The sequence below is a fragment of the Moschus berezovskii genome, chromosome 18 (assembly GCF_049115385.1).
Source record: "Moschus berezovskii isolate FMDL1 chromosome 18, NW_MosBer_1.0, whole genome shotgun sequence".
In the NCBI taxonomy this organism is placed as follows: Eukaryota; Metazoa; Chordata; class Mammalia; order Artiodactyla; family Moschidae; genus Moschus; species Moschus berezovskii.
In genome coordinates, this window is record NC_142477.1 from 56653359 (window position 1) to 56671514 (window position 18156).

An 18156-nucleotide genomic window follows, 5' to 3' on the forward strand; every position below is an offset into this window, starting at 1 on the left:
TTTACTGACTTACTATTCATCTCTAGTTTCCTTTTTGTGATTAAGACACAATAACACAGTGTGCATAAATCTGAAATGGATAGCTTGATAAATGGTTACATACAGGTATGTCTTTGTGACCATCACAATGATTGAGACAGAGCACGTTTTCTAGCATCTGAGAGGGCTCCCTTATGTACCTCCCAGTCTATAGTTGTCATCACTCTTCCAACTTTTACCATTAAATGTGTGTGGAAAGCTTTCCATGATTTGGGGAGTGGAATCACACAACACGCATGCATCTTTTGTGCATAGCTTCTTTAATTCCATATTAAGTTTGTGAGATTCATCCATGTTTTTGTGCATATCAGTAACTTGGTTGTTCTTATTGTTGTGTGGTACTCCATTGTGTGGATTTAGTATGCTCCATTTACCCACTGTACTGTTGATGGACATTTGGAATATTTCTAGAGATTTGGGGTATAATGGAGAAAGCAGTCATCATCAGAAATGGCCTTCATTTCTGCTGAGGATTTATGTAGGCGTACAATTCCTAGGTCTTTTTGCTTTTTCTTTCAGTGTCTTTTTTAGCCTTTGACTGTCATCTAACCTTTCTAGATTTTTTAAGGAATCTCTTTAGTCCTGACAAGCAGATGTCATAGCTAAAAATGGTCCACCAGTAGAGTAACATCTTTCATGGTTTGCTACTTTTTGCATCCCTGATGGATTTTGTTGTCTCATTTTGTTATCTCTTTCTGTCATATATATTCTGACACTATAAGGAGGAAAAAAAAGATACTCTTGAAGGGGACATCTAGGGACTTTCCTTTTCCTATTCCTAATGAAAATAGTGTGGCATAGAAGAAAATTACTGGGTCAGACTCAGGAGACTTTTTGTATCTGGGCTAGATTTCTACTTTCTTGGCTGAAGGGTTTGGAGTAAATCACATCACTTCTCTTACCCTCAGAGGGTTCAGTTGTATCAATGGTTCCCAAACATGGCCACAAATCAAAGCCATCCAAGGGCATCTCAGTGTTCCTTTTTGTTATGAAAGTGGTATAAGATCAAGTAGTATAAAAGACTGTAAAATCAAAAGTAAAAATTCTTACCCCCACGGTCTGTGCAATCCCTTATTCCTCTAACTCAGAAATTCCTTTATATTATTCTTAACTTTTAGAATGAAGATCTCTGGGCCCTATCCCAGACATAATGAGGCAGAATCCCTAGGGTCCTAGAAATGTGTAATTTTTTAAAAGCTTCATAAGTGATCTTGATAGACTTTCAGGTTTGGGAATGAATTCCTCAACTAAATGATATCTCAGATCCCTTTCAGAAAGTCCATTCCCACCCCCCTCAAAATTCTGTATTCAATAATTTAGGTTTGCCTGCTGCTAACAGGATCGACATTAAGCATAGCTAAAGCAACAGTGGTTTTGTTTTGACTTCCTCTTATTCATGCCTTCTCTCCTTACCTTCAACTGCTCAATTTCCTCATTTTAAAGTTTTCTTAACTCCTTGGTCCCCACAGTGAAACTTTATGAGTTGACTCATTCCATTAAAATTCTAGTTGCTTTGTGGCTAATCCCATAAACCAATCAGTATTAATGAATTTGCTAGCTAATAAGTATATTATTACCTTTCCGATGCAACATAATGCCTTATGCTAAAATGTATGTTTCCATAATGCTTTTAACCAGTAGCATGGAGTTCAAGGGCTCCTTACAGAGAATGTCCAGGAAAATGTTTTTTAGTCAAGCATGCCTTCAAATAAAATCCACCTACACAAACATTTGTCCATGTCTATTGTCACTGATACTGCTCAGTTTAAGCACCTGAAAAAGCACATGGTTAAAATAAGTAGATATTAACTACACAAAAGAAATGGCTAGAAATTTGAATCACAGTTTATTGGTTGTTAATCATCAAGTAATAGAATAAAATTTATTTAGATAAACTATTTAGTCCAAGTGACACTAGAGAACAAATAACTTACCAGGCCCTCTGCTACCCGAACCACATGATAGAAAGAAAACCTAACCATAACCACTATGATTAAAAAGGGAACTGTTGTCTACAGACATATCAACCTGAATGCACCCAACCACATCTACAAAGGGAACTGTAAGAAGAGAATAAAATATGTCCTGCTAGGCAAAAGACAGGAAAGTAGGAAAACAGAACTCAAGACATAATATCTGATTCATACAAATGATTCTACAATAATTCTATTTTGACAAAATATGTATATAGCATCTTTTTTATAAATTCAAGGAAAGGTTATATCTATTATTTAAAATTAAAAATCCTCTCTGGAGAAAAAGCCAGGCAGTATCCCTTCATTTTATTTATCTTTCAAAAACTAAAGTGATAAATGGTGAAGCAACTTTCCATAATTTTAAAAGACGAAGTCTAGATGGATATCCAGTTGCCCTGAGTTCTAGAGTAGATTGCATAATTTTACATAAATATTATCTTTGTTACATTACTTGCAGATTGTGTGCATGTGTGTATGTGTGTTTCTGTTTGTATTATTACGTGGAAGGGCAGCTAAAGGTAAAATACTGGTAGGCCTAAAGACTGAATTGACATTTAAAGCTTCACAACTTTATACCTCCTGCACTCTGGGATCATTGCCTAGAACACTGCTGTTCTGCCTTTGAGTGTGTCCTTCATGCCCTGTGAGGCCGTGCTCCTGTCTTCCTTTTCCTGGCAGTTTTGAGCTGGATGTCTCTTTTCCTTGTCCCCACTGCCTGTGTGTAGCAGTGTCTCTCTTAGCTCCTATTGCCTTGATCTGAAGAGATCTGCAGATAAGCCTTTCCACTAGGCTTTAGGTGCTGCAAGGGAGTGAGTTCACTATTGCACCCGCATTGCTTAGCATAATGCCTGGCACAACGTCAATGTTCAGTCAGTATTGACCGTCTCGTTCTTCAAATGTCCAACTGGTATCTTAGTAACTAAATCTTCTTTTAAACCACTTTACACAAAGTTTATCCTCTGTGCTTGAAAAAGTTCCAGTACAGCTTAAAAGGCAAAGTTTCCATTACTTTATCATCTTGTCTGTCTAATTCAGCGTTTCCCACATTGATATTCCAAAGAGCTGTCCTCTGAGAGGTACTGTTAAATAAGGGTTATGTGATGGAAACTTGTGGTTCAGCCTGGCGAGACAGCGTGAATCCTGGCGTTAGCACACAGGTGCTGGAGGTAGATGCCAGCTGCACAGAGAAGTGACCACCTCACCACTCTGCCTGCATTCCCTCCTTTGTAAGAGGACACATAGAGTCCTCTCCCATCCAGTTGTGTTCAGGGTTTACTGAGTAGCATATGAAGGCTTAGAATACATAGTAAGTGCCCAGAGAATGCTGGCTACTATAATTAAAGAAAGTTAAGCAGTTTTTCTCTCATATTTGGTTGGTTTTGTTTGCTTACTGTAAGACTGCTCACAGCCTTCAGGATGCTGAGGTGCCTGTGAGTCTCCAGGTGAGCAGTCTTTCCCAAATTTACTTGGTGAAATACCTCTAGAAGATCCCAGAAGCAGGGCACTTCGGAATATATGTTAGGAAATCCTGTCTTATCAGTTTCAAAGAATATTAGCATATTCTGAACTGAAATTGGGAGACTGGTTTGACAAGTATTGATGTAATCTGGCGCACTGGAAGATAGTATTGGGAGCAAGGACTGTGCTAGTATACAAGCAGATTAATCAACAAGACCTGTTACCTTATTTTAAAATATTTCTTTGTAAAAATTTTAAAATGCAAGTAAAAAAGCAATCAGAATGCTGATTCTCAAGTGGGGACTGCCTGAGGATTACATACAGTATAAAACTTTTAAAAAGTTATAAATATCAAAAGGTAAAATGCACAATTTTTTAGGTATTTTAATGGGTTGAATAGTGATTCCCACCAAGCCCTGCCACCCCCCCGCAAAAGCCATCTAAATCCTAATTTCTGGAGGCTGTGAACAGGACCTTATTTAGAAGTAAGATCTTTGCAGGTTTAAATAAATGAAAGGTCCGAGGAAAGATCATCCTGGATTATCTGGGTAGTCCTGCATCTAATGACAGTGACCTTATACAAGGTACACAGAAGGAAAAGACAAGTGGAGAAGCCATGAGACAACAGAGCAGAGATGGGGGGGCTGTGTCTACAAAACAAGGAACACAGGGAGCACCCAAAGCCAGGAGAGAGGCCTGGATGGATTCTCCCCTGGAGTGTCCGGAAGAACCGCCCTGCCCACCCCTTCAGTTTGGACTTCTGGCCTCCACAATGGGAGAGAATACATTTCTGATGTTTAAAGAAGAATAATAAATAAAAATAAAGTGAAGACAGTAATATTGTCCAAATGAAAGACCACCTAGGCTTCATGCATCAGTTTCTGATACAGTTGGAGAATTACTACTAGGTCAAGGTGAAGGGCTGGACTTGCTTATTCAAAAACTCATACCATTTATCTCAGTTCTTATGTATATGATAAGAACTTCCTCTCGAGCCAGGAAACTTTGCAAGTATGAAATCATCTGAAAGGAGGGGTAAAGAGGGAAGTAACTGACCTATGTGAAGAGTGAAAAGAGGAACAAGTTCTAGACCAAAGCGGGTTTGAAACATAACCAAAAGAACAAAAGAAAGCTTGGCATACAAATCTCAAGGTAAGTAAGAACCTGCTTTAAGGTATTTGGGTAATGAAAACTATAAAATAGTAGTTCATTTTAAATAATCATGGCTTTTTTATCTTATCAAACACAGTGTGTGTAACATTAGGTGGCCGTATGTTGAAAAACCAGTTTACAACCTGTGAGGTTAATGTTTCCTTACTAGTGGAGAGGCTCACAAGTACAAGGCTATGCTTTGTTGTTGCCTTGTTTTCAAATAGAAGGGCAGTATCTGACTAACATTTCAGAAGTTTGTCAACAATTTGTGATTTTAAGACAAATGAATAATGGTTGGGTATACCTGTTGGAACTGTCTTCCAACACTGAAAGTCTTCTTTCAAACTGGGCAAAGTGAACCATACAAGTTACCTTTGAAGGACTCTTATTTAGCATACAGCTCCCATTCTAGTAGTTCTTTGTTTCCGTCTTACAGGGCTTTTCCTATTATTTTGAAGAAAGGGAACAGATACATTTATTTTCCTTTAAGATGTGTCCTTGTCTTTATCTCAGTAAACACTTCTTTGATAAACAGTTTTAATTTGGGGAATGTACTCAAATGTCTGCTCTACACAGAACGACAGAGATGGTTAAAAGTAAATTCTCCTCTTGGAAATCCAGAGAGCGATATATTACCTTATCCTCAGAGGGCATTAGGTAAGCCTTCCTGCTTCTGTTGCAATCATAGCACTTTTAAAAAAGCTGATTAGTTTCAATCAATATTTGAAATTTTGTTCAAATATGCTGGCAAACATTTACTTAAATGAGTTATTATTTAAGTTTAATACCATAAAATATCTCACATATGGTCAGTTCTCAGCTGTTGCAGAAAGGAAGTGGGATCCTAATGGTTGAAGTCCCTTGCCAAACCTTGAACACAAAGCACTGTGTCTGGCCTTAGAAAGGAGGGAACCTACAAAAGTTCCAAAGAGATTAAAAGGTGTTGCAGTCTGGGGTGCCTGTCCCTATAGTTTTATCAAAGAAATGTTATAAATCAGCTGCATCTCGTATTTAATTTAGTATTTTATGTGAAATGCCAGATTGAAAATTTGCACATTTGATGTATTCTAACCTTGAACAAGTTTAGAAATGTTCACTGTTGTACGTGAGTACTCACTGAGAGCAGGGCACAATTTCAGGGTTTCTTTCTTTCTCGTCTATCATTACTGTTTTTATCCTAATGCAGGTTGCTATATACATTAGCAAGTATTTAACAAACCAGCTATTCTGTGTCTAGTACTGCTGCTGGTAATATAAAGATAAATAAGATACGATTCCAAACCCCAAGAACCTCAGAGCTAATCATCTATAAAAATTTAGTCCTTGACAGACATTTATAGAAGCCCCGGGTAAGAATAATATTTAGGGGAAAATATTGCTTGAATCCAGATTTAATCACTTCTTAGTTATTAAAGAAGTTACTTAACCTTTTAATCCTCTTGTTTCTCTATGTATAAAATAAGGATAACAGTATTATCTACTTCCCATGACAGCTGTGCATGGTAGGGTTAAATGAGATAATCCATGTAACAGTGTTTAAAAGCTGACCCCAAGTAACTACATACTACTGATGGACATTCAGTAGCTGATGATCATCATCTCATAAACACTGTGAAATTGAATGACTATAGTTTTCAATGCTGTAGTGTCTATTTGAAAGTTGCTAAAAGAGTAGATCATTAAGGTTCTCATCATAAGGGAAAAAAATGCTTAACTGAGCTGATGGATGTGAACTAAATTTAGTGTGGTAAATAGTTCACAGTACATGCAAATGTCCTATCATCATGTTGTATACTTTAAACTGATACAGTGTAGTATATCAATTATATATCTCAATAAAACTGGAAGAAAACAACAATGATGAAAACAATGTTGGATGTAAGTATATCCGTGTCTAGTCTGAAAACATACAGCAGTAATGTTTTGTTGATAAAATCATGGTGGAACATTCAGAGTAGTTGAATACTTCCAGTTTCTCTCCCCTCTGCCATTTTAAAACATCAACAGTTAAAACTATAAAATTATCTTAATTAAGTGAAAGTTATTTGCTGGAAGTTGTGATTAGACTAGTGATAGGAAGACTCTCAGATTCTGTTTTAAGTATTTTGGTTATAGGTATTTTGTTTTTACATCAAAGGACTCTTTTCTTCTTTTAAGTACACACTGTACCCTTTACAAGACGTGTCTTGCATTTTAAAATATAAGCTTAAACAGATGCTTAGATTTGGAGTCCTATGTTTATTTAATCATTTATTCAATAAATATTGACTGTCTTTTCTGTGCTAGGTGTTAAACATATTCTCTAGGAATATACAGAGGAAAAGACCTGATCTCTCTTGGGAAGCCCTATATAACCAGATAGGAAGACACAATTTCATGTAATTTAAGTTGTCATGCTATAATAGAGAAAGTGAAAGTGAAAGTCACTAAGTCACATCTGACTCTTTGCGACCCCATGGACTATATAGCCCATGGAATTCTCCAGGACAGAATACTGGAGTGGGTAGCCTTTCCCTTCTCCAGGGGATCTTCCCAACCCAGGGATTGAACCCAGGTCTTCCACATTGCAGGAGGATTCTTTACCAGCTGAGCCACAAGGGAAGCCCCTATAACAGAGAACTGACTCTTTAATATGGGGATACAAAGTAAGGTGTGATTAAGAAACAGACATGGTCTCCAACCACTAGAAAGAGGGCCAGGCGAGGCTTCACAGAGGAGGTGATAGGGGATAGAAATGATTATCCATCTGTACTCTTGTCCCTTTCCTCCTGTTGTGTTCGAAGCATTATCTTTTTCTTAAAGACAATTAGCCTTATTGTCAAAAGCTATGTTGAAATCTAATTGATAAAACCACCCAGACATCAGCAGACATGTTATTTTAACTCTCCCACCCCCTCACACCAGTGAGGGCTGTATTCTACGTTAAAGTAAAAACTCACTGAATACAACAACTAGTACTGCCTTCTATATTAAAGCAAAAACCCAGTGCTGCAACTAGTGCTATATTCTATCTTGAAGGAAGAGTTCACTAAATGCTAATACTTAATGTAGTGGTAGAAATTGGCAGATTTTTTATTATGCTATGTATTAAATATGCAATTGGAATGTTTTAATTTATAGCAGGCACCTAGATGGCAGATTGTTCAACCTTCCCTGTCTTGAGTTTTCTACTCTGTTATTATTTTCCACTCATTTGTGCTTCATTTTGTGATTCATTGATAGCAAAGGAAGCGGAGTTGGATAAAATCCCTTCTGACACAGTACAATTGTACAATAACAATTGTGTAATCATCAGATACAACGAGAGCCAGCTTCCAAAATCAAGATTACTCAATCTCTCCTCTGACACCAAGATTTTGCCATATAATGTCCTTTCATATCTGAAACAGAAATGCCAAAACAAGCTTCAGAAATTACTTTCAAACCATACTTTACGAGAAATTACAGTGGCTTGTACCTGTGAATTCATTAAGGGCTTCACCATAGTGACAACACTGTTCATGCAGAGATGCTGAAAATCTGTGGAAATACTTCAGTGGCCGTGTCTATAGGAATTTCCCTTCTTTTACTGTTGGTGATCTGTGGAATTGGGTGTGTTTGGCATTGGAAACACCAGAATACCGTGCAATTTACCTTACCAAAGTTTTTGCAAAGGAGAAGAAGCAGGAGAAAAGACAATACTAAAACATTCTTCTTGAGTCCCCAGTTTATCGGCGCAAGGCGTAAAATCTCAGTTCAAACTCAAGACCACCATTCTGCTGGGAAGGACACTAACATCCATGACAACTATGAAAATGTGAAAGTGTGCCCTCCCAAAGCTAAAGGAGCAACGGACAAGGAACTGTATGAAAATACTTGGCAGACCAATCCTGAGGAGCATATCTACGGAAACGAGACACCGTGTGACTATTATAACTTCGAGAAGCCTAGTGCTTCTGAAGCCCCTCAAGAGGAAGACATATATATTCTTCCAGATTCATATTAATTTTGCAAAATGTGTGTTTAATTATTGGAGGGTAAATATTCGCTGAGACTTTATTGTACTGATACCATCAAGTTCTTCTGTTGAAACTTGACAATCTCCTTTATTGCCACCCTTCTGAATCCTGTGTATATCACTGTGGGTTAATCCTCGTCATCCTTCTTGCCCTGGATTAATTCCGAAATGTGTTTCATTGATTCTTCCTTCTGAGCATTACTTGCTATCTTTTCCTTCTTTTTCTATCTGGACCACTTTTCTGGCTCGGGATTGCCACCGTCTGCTCACTAGTCTTTCTGGCTTGAGTTCCTACATACTCAGTGATGCCGCATAACTGCAGAATCCTTGAGATGCTGCCAGATTTGTCTTCAGAAAACATTCCCAGTGGCCACATCACTCCTCTCCATAAAACCTCTTACTGTCTCCTCTTTGCCAAAGACATACTACTCAGAATTCTAACTCCAGAATTTTACACAGTTCAAACTTACTTTTCCAGTGACTTATGTTAATCTCTCACTTCTCTGTGTTCATCAAAACCTGCCAAACCCACCTCTCCTCCTCAGCTTTCCTTGTCTGCCCCCTTTCAAGCCTGCTTTGGACCATAACTTCTTCCATCTGAGTCTTTGAATCATTCCAAACCCACGTATACCATTTTTCTTTTCCTGGTGTCCTCTAGATTTTGCTGCCTGTTCAGTTCTTTGGGCGTTTAAACATATGAGTGTTTGCAATGGCATTTTTTAAATTTAGTGTCATATGAAAATGTCCTAAATCCCATACTAAGTAGTAAGGAACTGCTTCATATTCATATTTTAGCCCCAATGTCTATAGACTGCCATATGAGGCACTCAATATTGTTCAGCTGACAAGAATTGAACTGTACTCTTTGCTAAGTACTTTTGAAAACAATCTAATAAATCCATCCATCCAAGGAATATTTATTGAGTACCTTCTATTTACTTTAGTGTGCTGTACACATGGACGGGGTAAAACAGGGAAAAGAAAGACGTGGGTCCTGAGCACACACTTCCTAGTATGAAAGAAAAGACAATCAGCAACTACCGTGCTGTTTATTAAGCTGTGATACTTCTTAAACCCACCGTTGGATATGCTGCTCTAAATTGCCCAGGCTGGAACTCTGCAAACTACCTTTTTTCTTTGCCAGGTGTATCCACATTAGGATCTCTCAACAGAGGAAGGCTGGTAGGCAATAAACAGGAAGCACAGGGGGCCTGCCCCTTCTCGTTCTCCCTGTTGTCCTGAGAGGTACTATTTTCATATAATTTACTCCAGCATCACTGTTGGTTCGCAGTTTCCAGTTTCTTCCAGCACTCCTTAGAAGCAACTACTTTGCACCTTGTGAGAGATGCCAGCACCAGCCAAGCAGCACCCTTTCCTTAGTATCTGAGAACCAGTTCCTCCAGCCCTCCTCCAAGCTCCCAAGGGACCAGCAGGAAACAAACGGCACCTACAGCACCAGATCCCAGTGCTCCTCCCAGTTTCTGATAATCCCCAGTCTTAGGTATGGTGGCTATTTCCTACATTCGCTATCTCTCTGGTACCTCAATGGCCTCTTTCTGTCTTTTCAGTCTATCAATACTTTTTGTTTGTTTGTTTTTTAATTAATGCTGTATATTCAGTTCTCCATTTTAAAACAAACTGGTATGGTTTCTGTTTCCCAAAGTGGACCCTGAGTGATACAACTAAAAATGATACAGTAGGTGTTCTGAAGGAAAAAAGCATTCTGTGTTTGAGAACAATGGCATTCGGTGGGGAAAAGGATTCAAATTTTAATCAGATTACCAAAGGAGGCCTGTCTAAAGGGACACTTAAACTGAGACCTGAGGGTGAAAGGGGCTCTCTGTGTAGATGTGGTGTGACGGGGATGGGACCAGCACATGGAAAAAATCTGAGGCATGACAGAAGCTATGGTGCTCTGGGAATTCAAGGATAGCCATGGTGGCTGGAGCTGAGGGAGGACTGAAGTGACACCTGGTAAGTCAGCAAAGGAGGAAAACAGCAGACAATGCAAATTCTCATCAGTCTCACTAAGTGGCTTAGGCTGTAATATGGTGGCAAATGGAATCTAACAAACAGTTTTAAGCAGACAAGTGATATAACATTACATTTTTTAAAGAGCTGCTGGGTTGAGAAATAATTGGGAAGGCTCAAGATGGAAGTGGAAGATTCAGTTCAGTTCAGTTCAGTTGCTCAGTCGTGTCCGACTCTCCGCGACCCCATGAATCACAGCACGCCAGGCCTCCCTGTCCATCACGCTAAAGTGGAAGATTATCATTCACTAATTACTCACTGATGAATATCTGTAAAGGTTTTCATGGCAAAAAAATCATGGCAAGGTTTGAAATGGCTCCTAGGCACTTTCCAGAGAAGGACAGGATTTATGTTGATCTTGAGGATTTCTCTTGGTCCTGGAGCAGATGGTCATTTTGAAGTCTCAAACAGGAAGTTCTTGTTAGAATAATCTATATCCATGCCTACCTGGTACTCCATCATAGTAGCTGAAAATAACCTGACAGAAACACCACCAGAGAGTATCTCTGTCCTGGTAGGTTCCTGGGCATCAGGCTGGAATGAGCAAGAGAGTTGATCCAGAACAGCTAGATGGTATTACGTAAGGGGACGAGTCTCACCATCAAAGTGACCAACCACAGAAGGGTACCGGAGAAGCTGCTTTAAGAGTTTGGTCTGAACAGTAAACAGGAGGTAATAAAGCAAGGTTTTTCAACAAGCTAAGCAAGGGCCCATTTTCTGTGGCGATCAATAGTGGGTTGAAGTATATCACCGCTATATTATTACCACTATGATGAAGTGTACGTCAGACCAAAGTGAAATGTTGCAAGTTGCAGGCTGAGCTCAAGGTCGAGGAGCCAAGTGCTCATGGTTGGCAGACATTGGCCGTGAGGTCCTACAGAGACGGCCTACCAGTCCCCGGGTGTGAACTTGCTGCATTTCACAATAAAGCCGCAGTCATTATGTTTGATGCTACTGTGTATCCTGCCCCCCAGGGAAGTCACCCTCAGTTTATTTGATGCTACTGTGTACTCTTCCCCCACCCCCAACATCCTTCCTCTTTCCCTTTTGTGGTGCTTGTGGTTACTTTTGCTAATAATATAACTCAGGTGCAAACTGCTGCTGTCAGTTTGACTTAGACTAACTTTGTTTTCTGTCTCTCAAGGACGATTTTCACTTTTGAGATTTTAAGAAGGCAGAGAAATATTGTAAGAAAGAATGCAGATAGAAGCAAGAAAATTGAAAGGGGAGGCGGGGAAGAAGAAAGAGGAGGAGGAGGAGAAATGAGGCAGGAGGAAATGAGAGAAGGAGAGAGAGAAGCAAGAATAGAAAACAGGAGAGGGGACAGAAAATGGAGAGTACGGTCAAAAGAGAAGTTGGATGATGATGTCCTTGACTTCCTCTGTCATCCTCCCCAAAGCCCCCGCCCCCACACCCCACACAAGAATTCCTAGTAAGGTAAGTAGATATGAAAAAAAGGAAGAAGTTGTCTGCCTTTGCTGCCTTTCTAACCTTGTTGAATGTAGACAACAATCGGCTACTAGGAAACACCCTGGCGGGCTTCCCTGGTGGCTCAATGGTAAAGAATCTGCCTGCCAATGCAGGGGACCCAGGTTTGATCCCTGGGTCAGGAAGATCGCCTGGAGAAGAAAATGGTAGCCCACGCCAGTATTCTTGTCGGGGAAATCTCATGGACAGAGGAGCCTGGCGGGCGACCATCCCTGGGGTCGAAAAAGAGTCAGACGTGACTGAGTAAACAACAAAAAAAACACTGGTAATTGCACACACCCTCGGTGTGGAAGTGTGCTTATGTGGTCACTAGCCTTCTCGCCAGTGCTCCAAACTTAGGGGAGGACTGAATTTAAGGACATTACTTTCTCAGCTCTGAATGCGCTCCTTAAGCGAGTCACACTGTGAACTCCCCACTTCATTTAACTCTGATCAAAAGATGCCTACTCAGAGCTGACCCCCCCAATCTGAAATGCCCCCCCACCGTGGACCTCAGACCCTTTACCTTTAGTTGCCTTATAGTACTCATCACTGCCTGACAAGTGTTTATATGTATGCTTATAGTCTTCTCTTTACCTAGAATGGAAGCCTCATGAGCGCAGAAACATTTTCTGTCTTACTCTGCTTGTTCATCAGTACTTGCTTATAGAATGTATTCAGTTATGCTTGCTAACCAAATCATTAGGATATACTAAGGCATATTTTAATATAAATTCAGTGCCATGAGACTTCTTTGCCATTTCAGTACAGGTGAGCTTGGTCCCGTTACGGCAGCTCTCTGGGCCAGCTGATGCCACCCAGGTAGAAGGGATGGAGCAGAGGTGCCCTTGAGCCAGTGGAGAGACTGGACTTTGGGCTGTACAGAGGAAAGGGGAAAAAAGGGACCACCATCTAACCCCCTTTCCACATTTTTGACTGCTATTCTCAGCCACAGTAACCAGCTGGAGTTTCACAATTCAAGGAGTGGTAAGTCAGTCACCCTCTTTTAGGGCTTCCATGTGTTATCCCTTGCAGCATGTTCCCTGTCTCCCCTTCCTAGTTCTTTTGCAAATTCCTTTCCTGTTGTATGCCCTTGCCGAACAGTGGTTCTCCATGAAGCTTTCCTTGCCTCCGCATTCCTTCTCACACTCCTTCCCCAGATGACCTAGACATTTATGCCTGAACTCTCCTGCCCCAGTGTCCTTTGGAAGCATTTGATTCACATGGCTCACCATCTAATGCTTATTTCTGTGGAGTATCCTTCAGATATCTGAAATTTAACATGGGCCAAGCTGATGGCAAGGGGTCAAGCTTTGGGTGTCAGAAACAGAAATGGAATTAATGATGGGATAAGAGAAGGCTCAGAGATACAGGGAGGGTATCCATTGCACAGGTTGCTTGCTAATAATTTCAAAAGTTGGCAGTTCAGAATATCCCAGTGTCAAAAACATCATCCTCAAAATATCATGGTGTCAGTATACCATGTATTGAGCAGCTGCCTCCTGAACATCAGTGCCTGGCTCAAAGTTTGTCCCTGTGATCCCCCATCACTAAACTCAGGTGGTGTCACATTTAGAAAACAGTATGTCTTTCCTGCTCTTCCCCTGACTGCTGAGTGACTGAGCTCTGAAATGTGACACTGTGTTATAGTAGCAAAACTGGGTCCAGGGCTTGTGAGGCATCAGGCTAGTAGAATTGTCTGATGGCTGTAGGTGTATGGCTCAATGCTAAGTTGCTTCAGTCGTGTCCAATTCTTTGGGATCCCATGGATGGTAGGTAGCCCACCAGGTTCCTCTGTCCATGGGATTCTTCAGGAAAGAATCCTGGAGTGGATTGTATGCCCTCCTCCAGGGGATCTTCCCAATCCAGGGATCAAACCCACATCCCTTTTAAGTCTCCTGCAATGGCAGTCAGGTTCTTTACCACTAGTGCCACCTTGGGAAAGAGCTGCTTACTTTATTTACTTTAGCATTTTTGGTTATCATTTTTAAGTGTGTTTAGGATAACTGCATTGAGCTGGACCTAAAAAACAGTGGTCAAGGGACTAAATCATGAAAAAAAAAAAACCACACACATACCGCAGACCAGGGATTTTAGGATTTGTCCACTTTGAATGAATGGCTATCTACTGATATCCCTGTGAAGGATAGGAAAACTGCTTGAATAAGAGCACTTTCTGGTAGATTCTTACAGTTGGATAGATAGGAAGTTGAAGAACACCAAAGTCATGACATTTATAACAAAAGACTTCAATGGCCTTGGAAGATAAAGTGAGTTCAGTCATGGAACAAGCATTTGTGAAGCGCCTGTGGTGTAGCAAGCCCTGAAAGAGCACTGGAGATTCAGCAGTGGGGTTGGCGGATGGAGCGTGTAGAGACAGGCCCTGCCTCTGCATTTGGTGAGCTCACAGTTTCAAGGAGTTCTGATATTTCTACAGGCTATTAGAATGTATTGAGATATGGTATGATAGGAAAGCACATGGTGTAATGGAAGATTCACCAGGCTTGGGGCTAAGAAATGTTTCCTGTGGAAAGTGACTCCTAAACCGAGACCTGGAGGACAATTACGAGATAACCAGGCCAGGAAGCTGAGGGAATGATGTTCCAAAAATAGGAGATAGCATGTGTAAGGCCCCAGAGTACAGGACGTGATCAAGAAGTAAAAGAATATAAATACCCCTGAATTGTAGTCTGTTAGAGGAGAAGGGCAGGAGCAAGGTGATATCTATAAGCAAAGGTCAGCTGATGCCGGGCTTTGTAAGACAAGCTGAGGAATTTGGACTTTATCCTAATAAAACTGATATCAGAATAGGGTCTTAGGTCATGATATCAGAATAGGGTCTTAGATCATGATATCAGAATAGGGTCTTAGAAGGCAGAAGTGACATTGATTTTTTTCCCCAAAACCATAGGGGTATTACAAATATATAATCTCCCAGCTGTAACAGAATATGGGAAGCAAGATTCTGAGGTTCAGGATATAGGACTTGATTCTAACAAGCATGTGTCCATGCATTTTTATAAAACAAGCAGTGCGCTCCAGTGTTTTATTAAGGCTCCCATAGCTTTTAATTTAAATTCAGCTCCTGTAGCTTTGCATTTTGAGATTCTCCCAACAGAAATGGGAATTAAGCAAATGAGAGAGGCTCAAACAAAAGGAAGCACAGAAGATGGTAAATTGCCAGATGCAATCAAGGCTGATGAAGGTGTGACTGCAGCTATTGACCTATGCTGTTGCCATGGAAACAAAAGCTCTGTGGTCCTGGAGTGCTTTTCCTTTTTTAAAGACAGATTGGCTTTAGTGAATAGTTAAGAGTGAAAATTATGGAAGTTGGATCACCCAGTGCCACGTGTATCCTAATTTTTTGTTGATACAGAGACAACAGCTAACGGGGTCTGAGGTGAGCTCCCCAGAAGCCCAGAAGCTTCAAAGGCCTGAGGTTGAGGCTTGAGGAAAAGCAGAGTGTAGCCATTGCCTCAGGCCCTCTTCCCCAGCTCCACTCCATACTAGACTGACCTATTAATTGTGTTATTGAGAATTTAGGAGGAAGAATATAATTAACTAGGCTTTATCTATTAACGTGATATTTTAAAACACCAGATTAGGAGATTGGAGACTCATCAAGTAAATACATAGACATGTACATATTATTTTCCTTCTTAGGCATTTCTGAGAAGACGGTAGTCCAGATTATATTCCTAGTAATGGAGTGTCTTCTAAGCACCAAACACCATGATAAGGCTGTATGTGAATTCTTTCTTAGTTCAAAACAATTCTATTGCATTAGTACTATTGTTATCCCCATTTTACTGATAAGATTGAGACTTCAAGAAGTTAAATCTGACCAGAGAATCTTAGTGTCAATAAAAAAAAAAAAAGCAGAATTTGAACCCAGTCATTCTGATGAGAGATTTGCTCATGTTATTTTGTCACAGTATTATTAGTTAATGATATCTTCTATCTTAACATTGTGGAATTTCAGACCTAGAAAATAGCTTGTAAATTATCTAGACTGACTTCCTCATCTTGCAGATGAAAACGAGTCCCAGAAAGTTTATTTGACTTCCCTAGAGTAATACAGTGATTCATAATTAGCCAGGATCAGAACTCAAGATTTTTCAACGTATCTTGCTGCCTTTCTTATTGACTGAAAATAGAAAGGTTTCACTTGTTTCGTTTCTTAATCCAAGTCTTCTTCATAGCATCCTTTGAGTCTCATTTTCTGAAGCCTTTCTTTTCTCTATTCTGTTTTAGGGGGCCTTCTCTGCATCTAGAAATGATGTTGATTTTTCTAAATGTTAAGCAAAGATAGTCCTAACAGAGCAGAGTATACAGGTTTCTTAATGCATGCGGCTCTTGTGTGGCCAGGGCTAAGTAATGAAGGCCATCAATCAGGAGAGGAGTGGTGCACGACATGTCCTCCTCTGGTCATTATTTCTTAAAATGTACTCTTCCATCATCTTGTCTCATCTGGCCAAATTTGTCGAGGCTATATACAGTTTTAACTCAATTATCTGATAAGAGAGACACATGACCAGCAGAAGAGGTGCATTCAGGGGGAGGGGAAGGGGGAGGAAGTGGGAAGACATCTGTGACAACTGCATTGCAAGGAGAGGGCTAAAGAGCACATTTGAAGGAACAGCCGATGACAAAGTAAATATCCTACCTGGGCTGGCATGGCAAAGGCCTAGAAGCTATTTTCAGTCTGTTTGTTCCAGAAGATCAAGGAGAATATTGTGAAATTCCTGAGCAAGGAAAAACTTGATGTTACATTTGAGGGAGAATCTCCTCCATTTAAAAGCAAAAGATAAAAAAGCAAGAGCAAAGCAATAATTACTTTTGCGTTTGTGAGATCAGCTAATTAAATCTTAAAGCAAAAGTATGGGAGAGGACTAGAAAAGCACATGGGAGGTGGGACAGCTATAAAAAGGAGCAATGAAAAGATGCACAGAAAAGGAATCCTTGAGAGATTTAGCTAATGTCCTTGATAGAAATCAAAAGAGAAAGCTCTGTCTAAAGTTGAAAACTAGACATCTACAAGGGCTAGATAGGGACATACAGTCAGGACTTAGGCCACTGAAAGGCAGTGCCAGCTGAGTCTTATATGTGGAGCAAGTGAAAGGGCTGCCTACGTGTCTTAATTTTTCAGATCCTCTGCAGAACAAACAATAATCAAATGTGTCCCTTAATTCTAAGTCAAGATGTAGTTCTTTGCTTCTACTATTTCTAATGCATCACACAGATCTGTAGAAATTATTTAATTTTCCTGTTTTGTAAAGTCCTTTCTAATGAAGTATTTTGTTGTCCAAGGATATAGTAGTAAAGGAAAGCAGAGAGGAAGTGGGACTCTCGTCATTTAAGAATGATTTTCATTTCCTCTTTTAATTAACTGTGTTTCTTAATATAACAGTACCTTCTCATCCACATGCGTTGAAAAAACTGTGAGACTCAATTTAGCATGCATCTCCTCGATTGCAGTTAGGAAAAAAAAGCTGTAATAAAGAGTGTATATTTTTAACATGTGGAGGACATGTTAAACATGTTGCCCTTTTTCCAAAGCCCACGTTAAATTCCAGATCACATACAAAGTCTTCTTTACTTCCAGCAATCCAAAATTATCTACCTTGTGCTGACTTTCTTCTTCTATCTATCCATCTATCCATTACCCATCCAACAAATAGTTATTGAGGGCCATTAGCTGTTAGGCATTGTACTAGGCACTCAACAGTGAATAAAAACATACAGCGCCAACAGTCTAGAGGAAATACCAAAAAAAAATCCTTTACAAACAAAAACATAATTCTAATTACATAACTTATATAAATGCTATGAAGGAAAGAAACATGGTGATAGTGAAGCTTGTAACAGAAGAATTTGATTTATTTAAGCAGTCATAGCAGACTCCTTACAGTGGAATACTAAAGTATTAATTATATAAGCAGAGTTCACCTAGATAGAAAACGGGAATTAATGACTGCACTCCTACAAAAGAGGTCCATTATTGTAGAATATTATCATTGCATTGGCTTGTTTGTG

The 18156-nt window shown here is 39.9% G+C and overlaps 1 protein-coding gene across 1 annotated transcript; it reads left to right on the top strand.

The window, feature by feature from the left end:
• Positions 1-4513: 4513 nt before the first annotated feature.
• On the top strand, positions 4514-9556 carry GAPT (GRB2 binding adaptor protein, transmembrane). Its single transcript, XM_055421719.2, has 2 exons — positions 4514-4625; positions 7848-9556. Exon 2 carries the CDS (start codon positions 8134-8136, stop codon positions 8608-8610), a length of 477 nt encoding a protein of 158 aa, XP_055277694.1. The 5' UTR covers positions 4514-4625; positions 7848-8133; the 3' UTR covers positions 8611-9556.
• The last annotated feature ends 8600 nt before the right edge of the window (positions 9557-18156 follow it).

Coding starts and splice junctions, on each gene's coding strand:
- GAPT (XM_055421719.2), top strand. CDS start 8,134: ATGCTGAAAATCTGTGGAAATACTTCAGTGGCCGTGTCTATAGGAATT.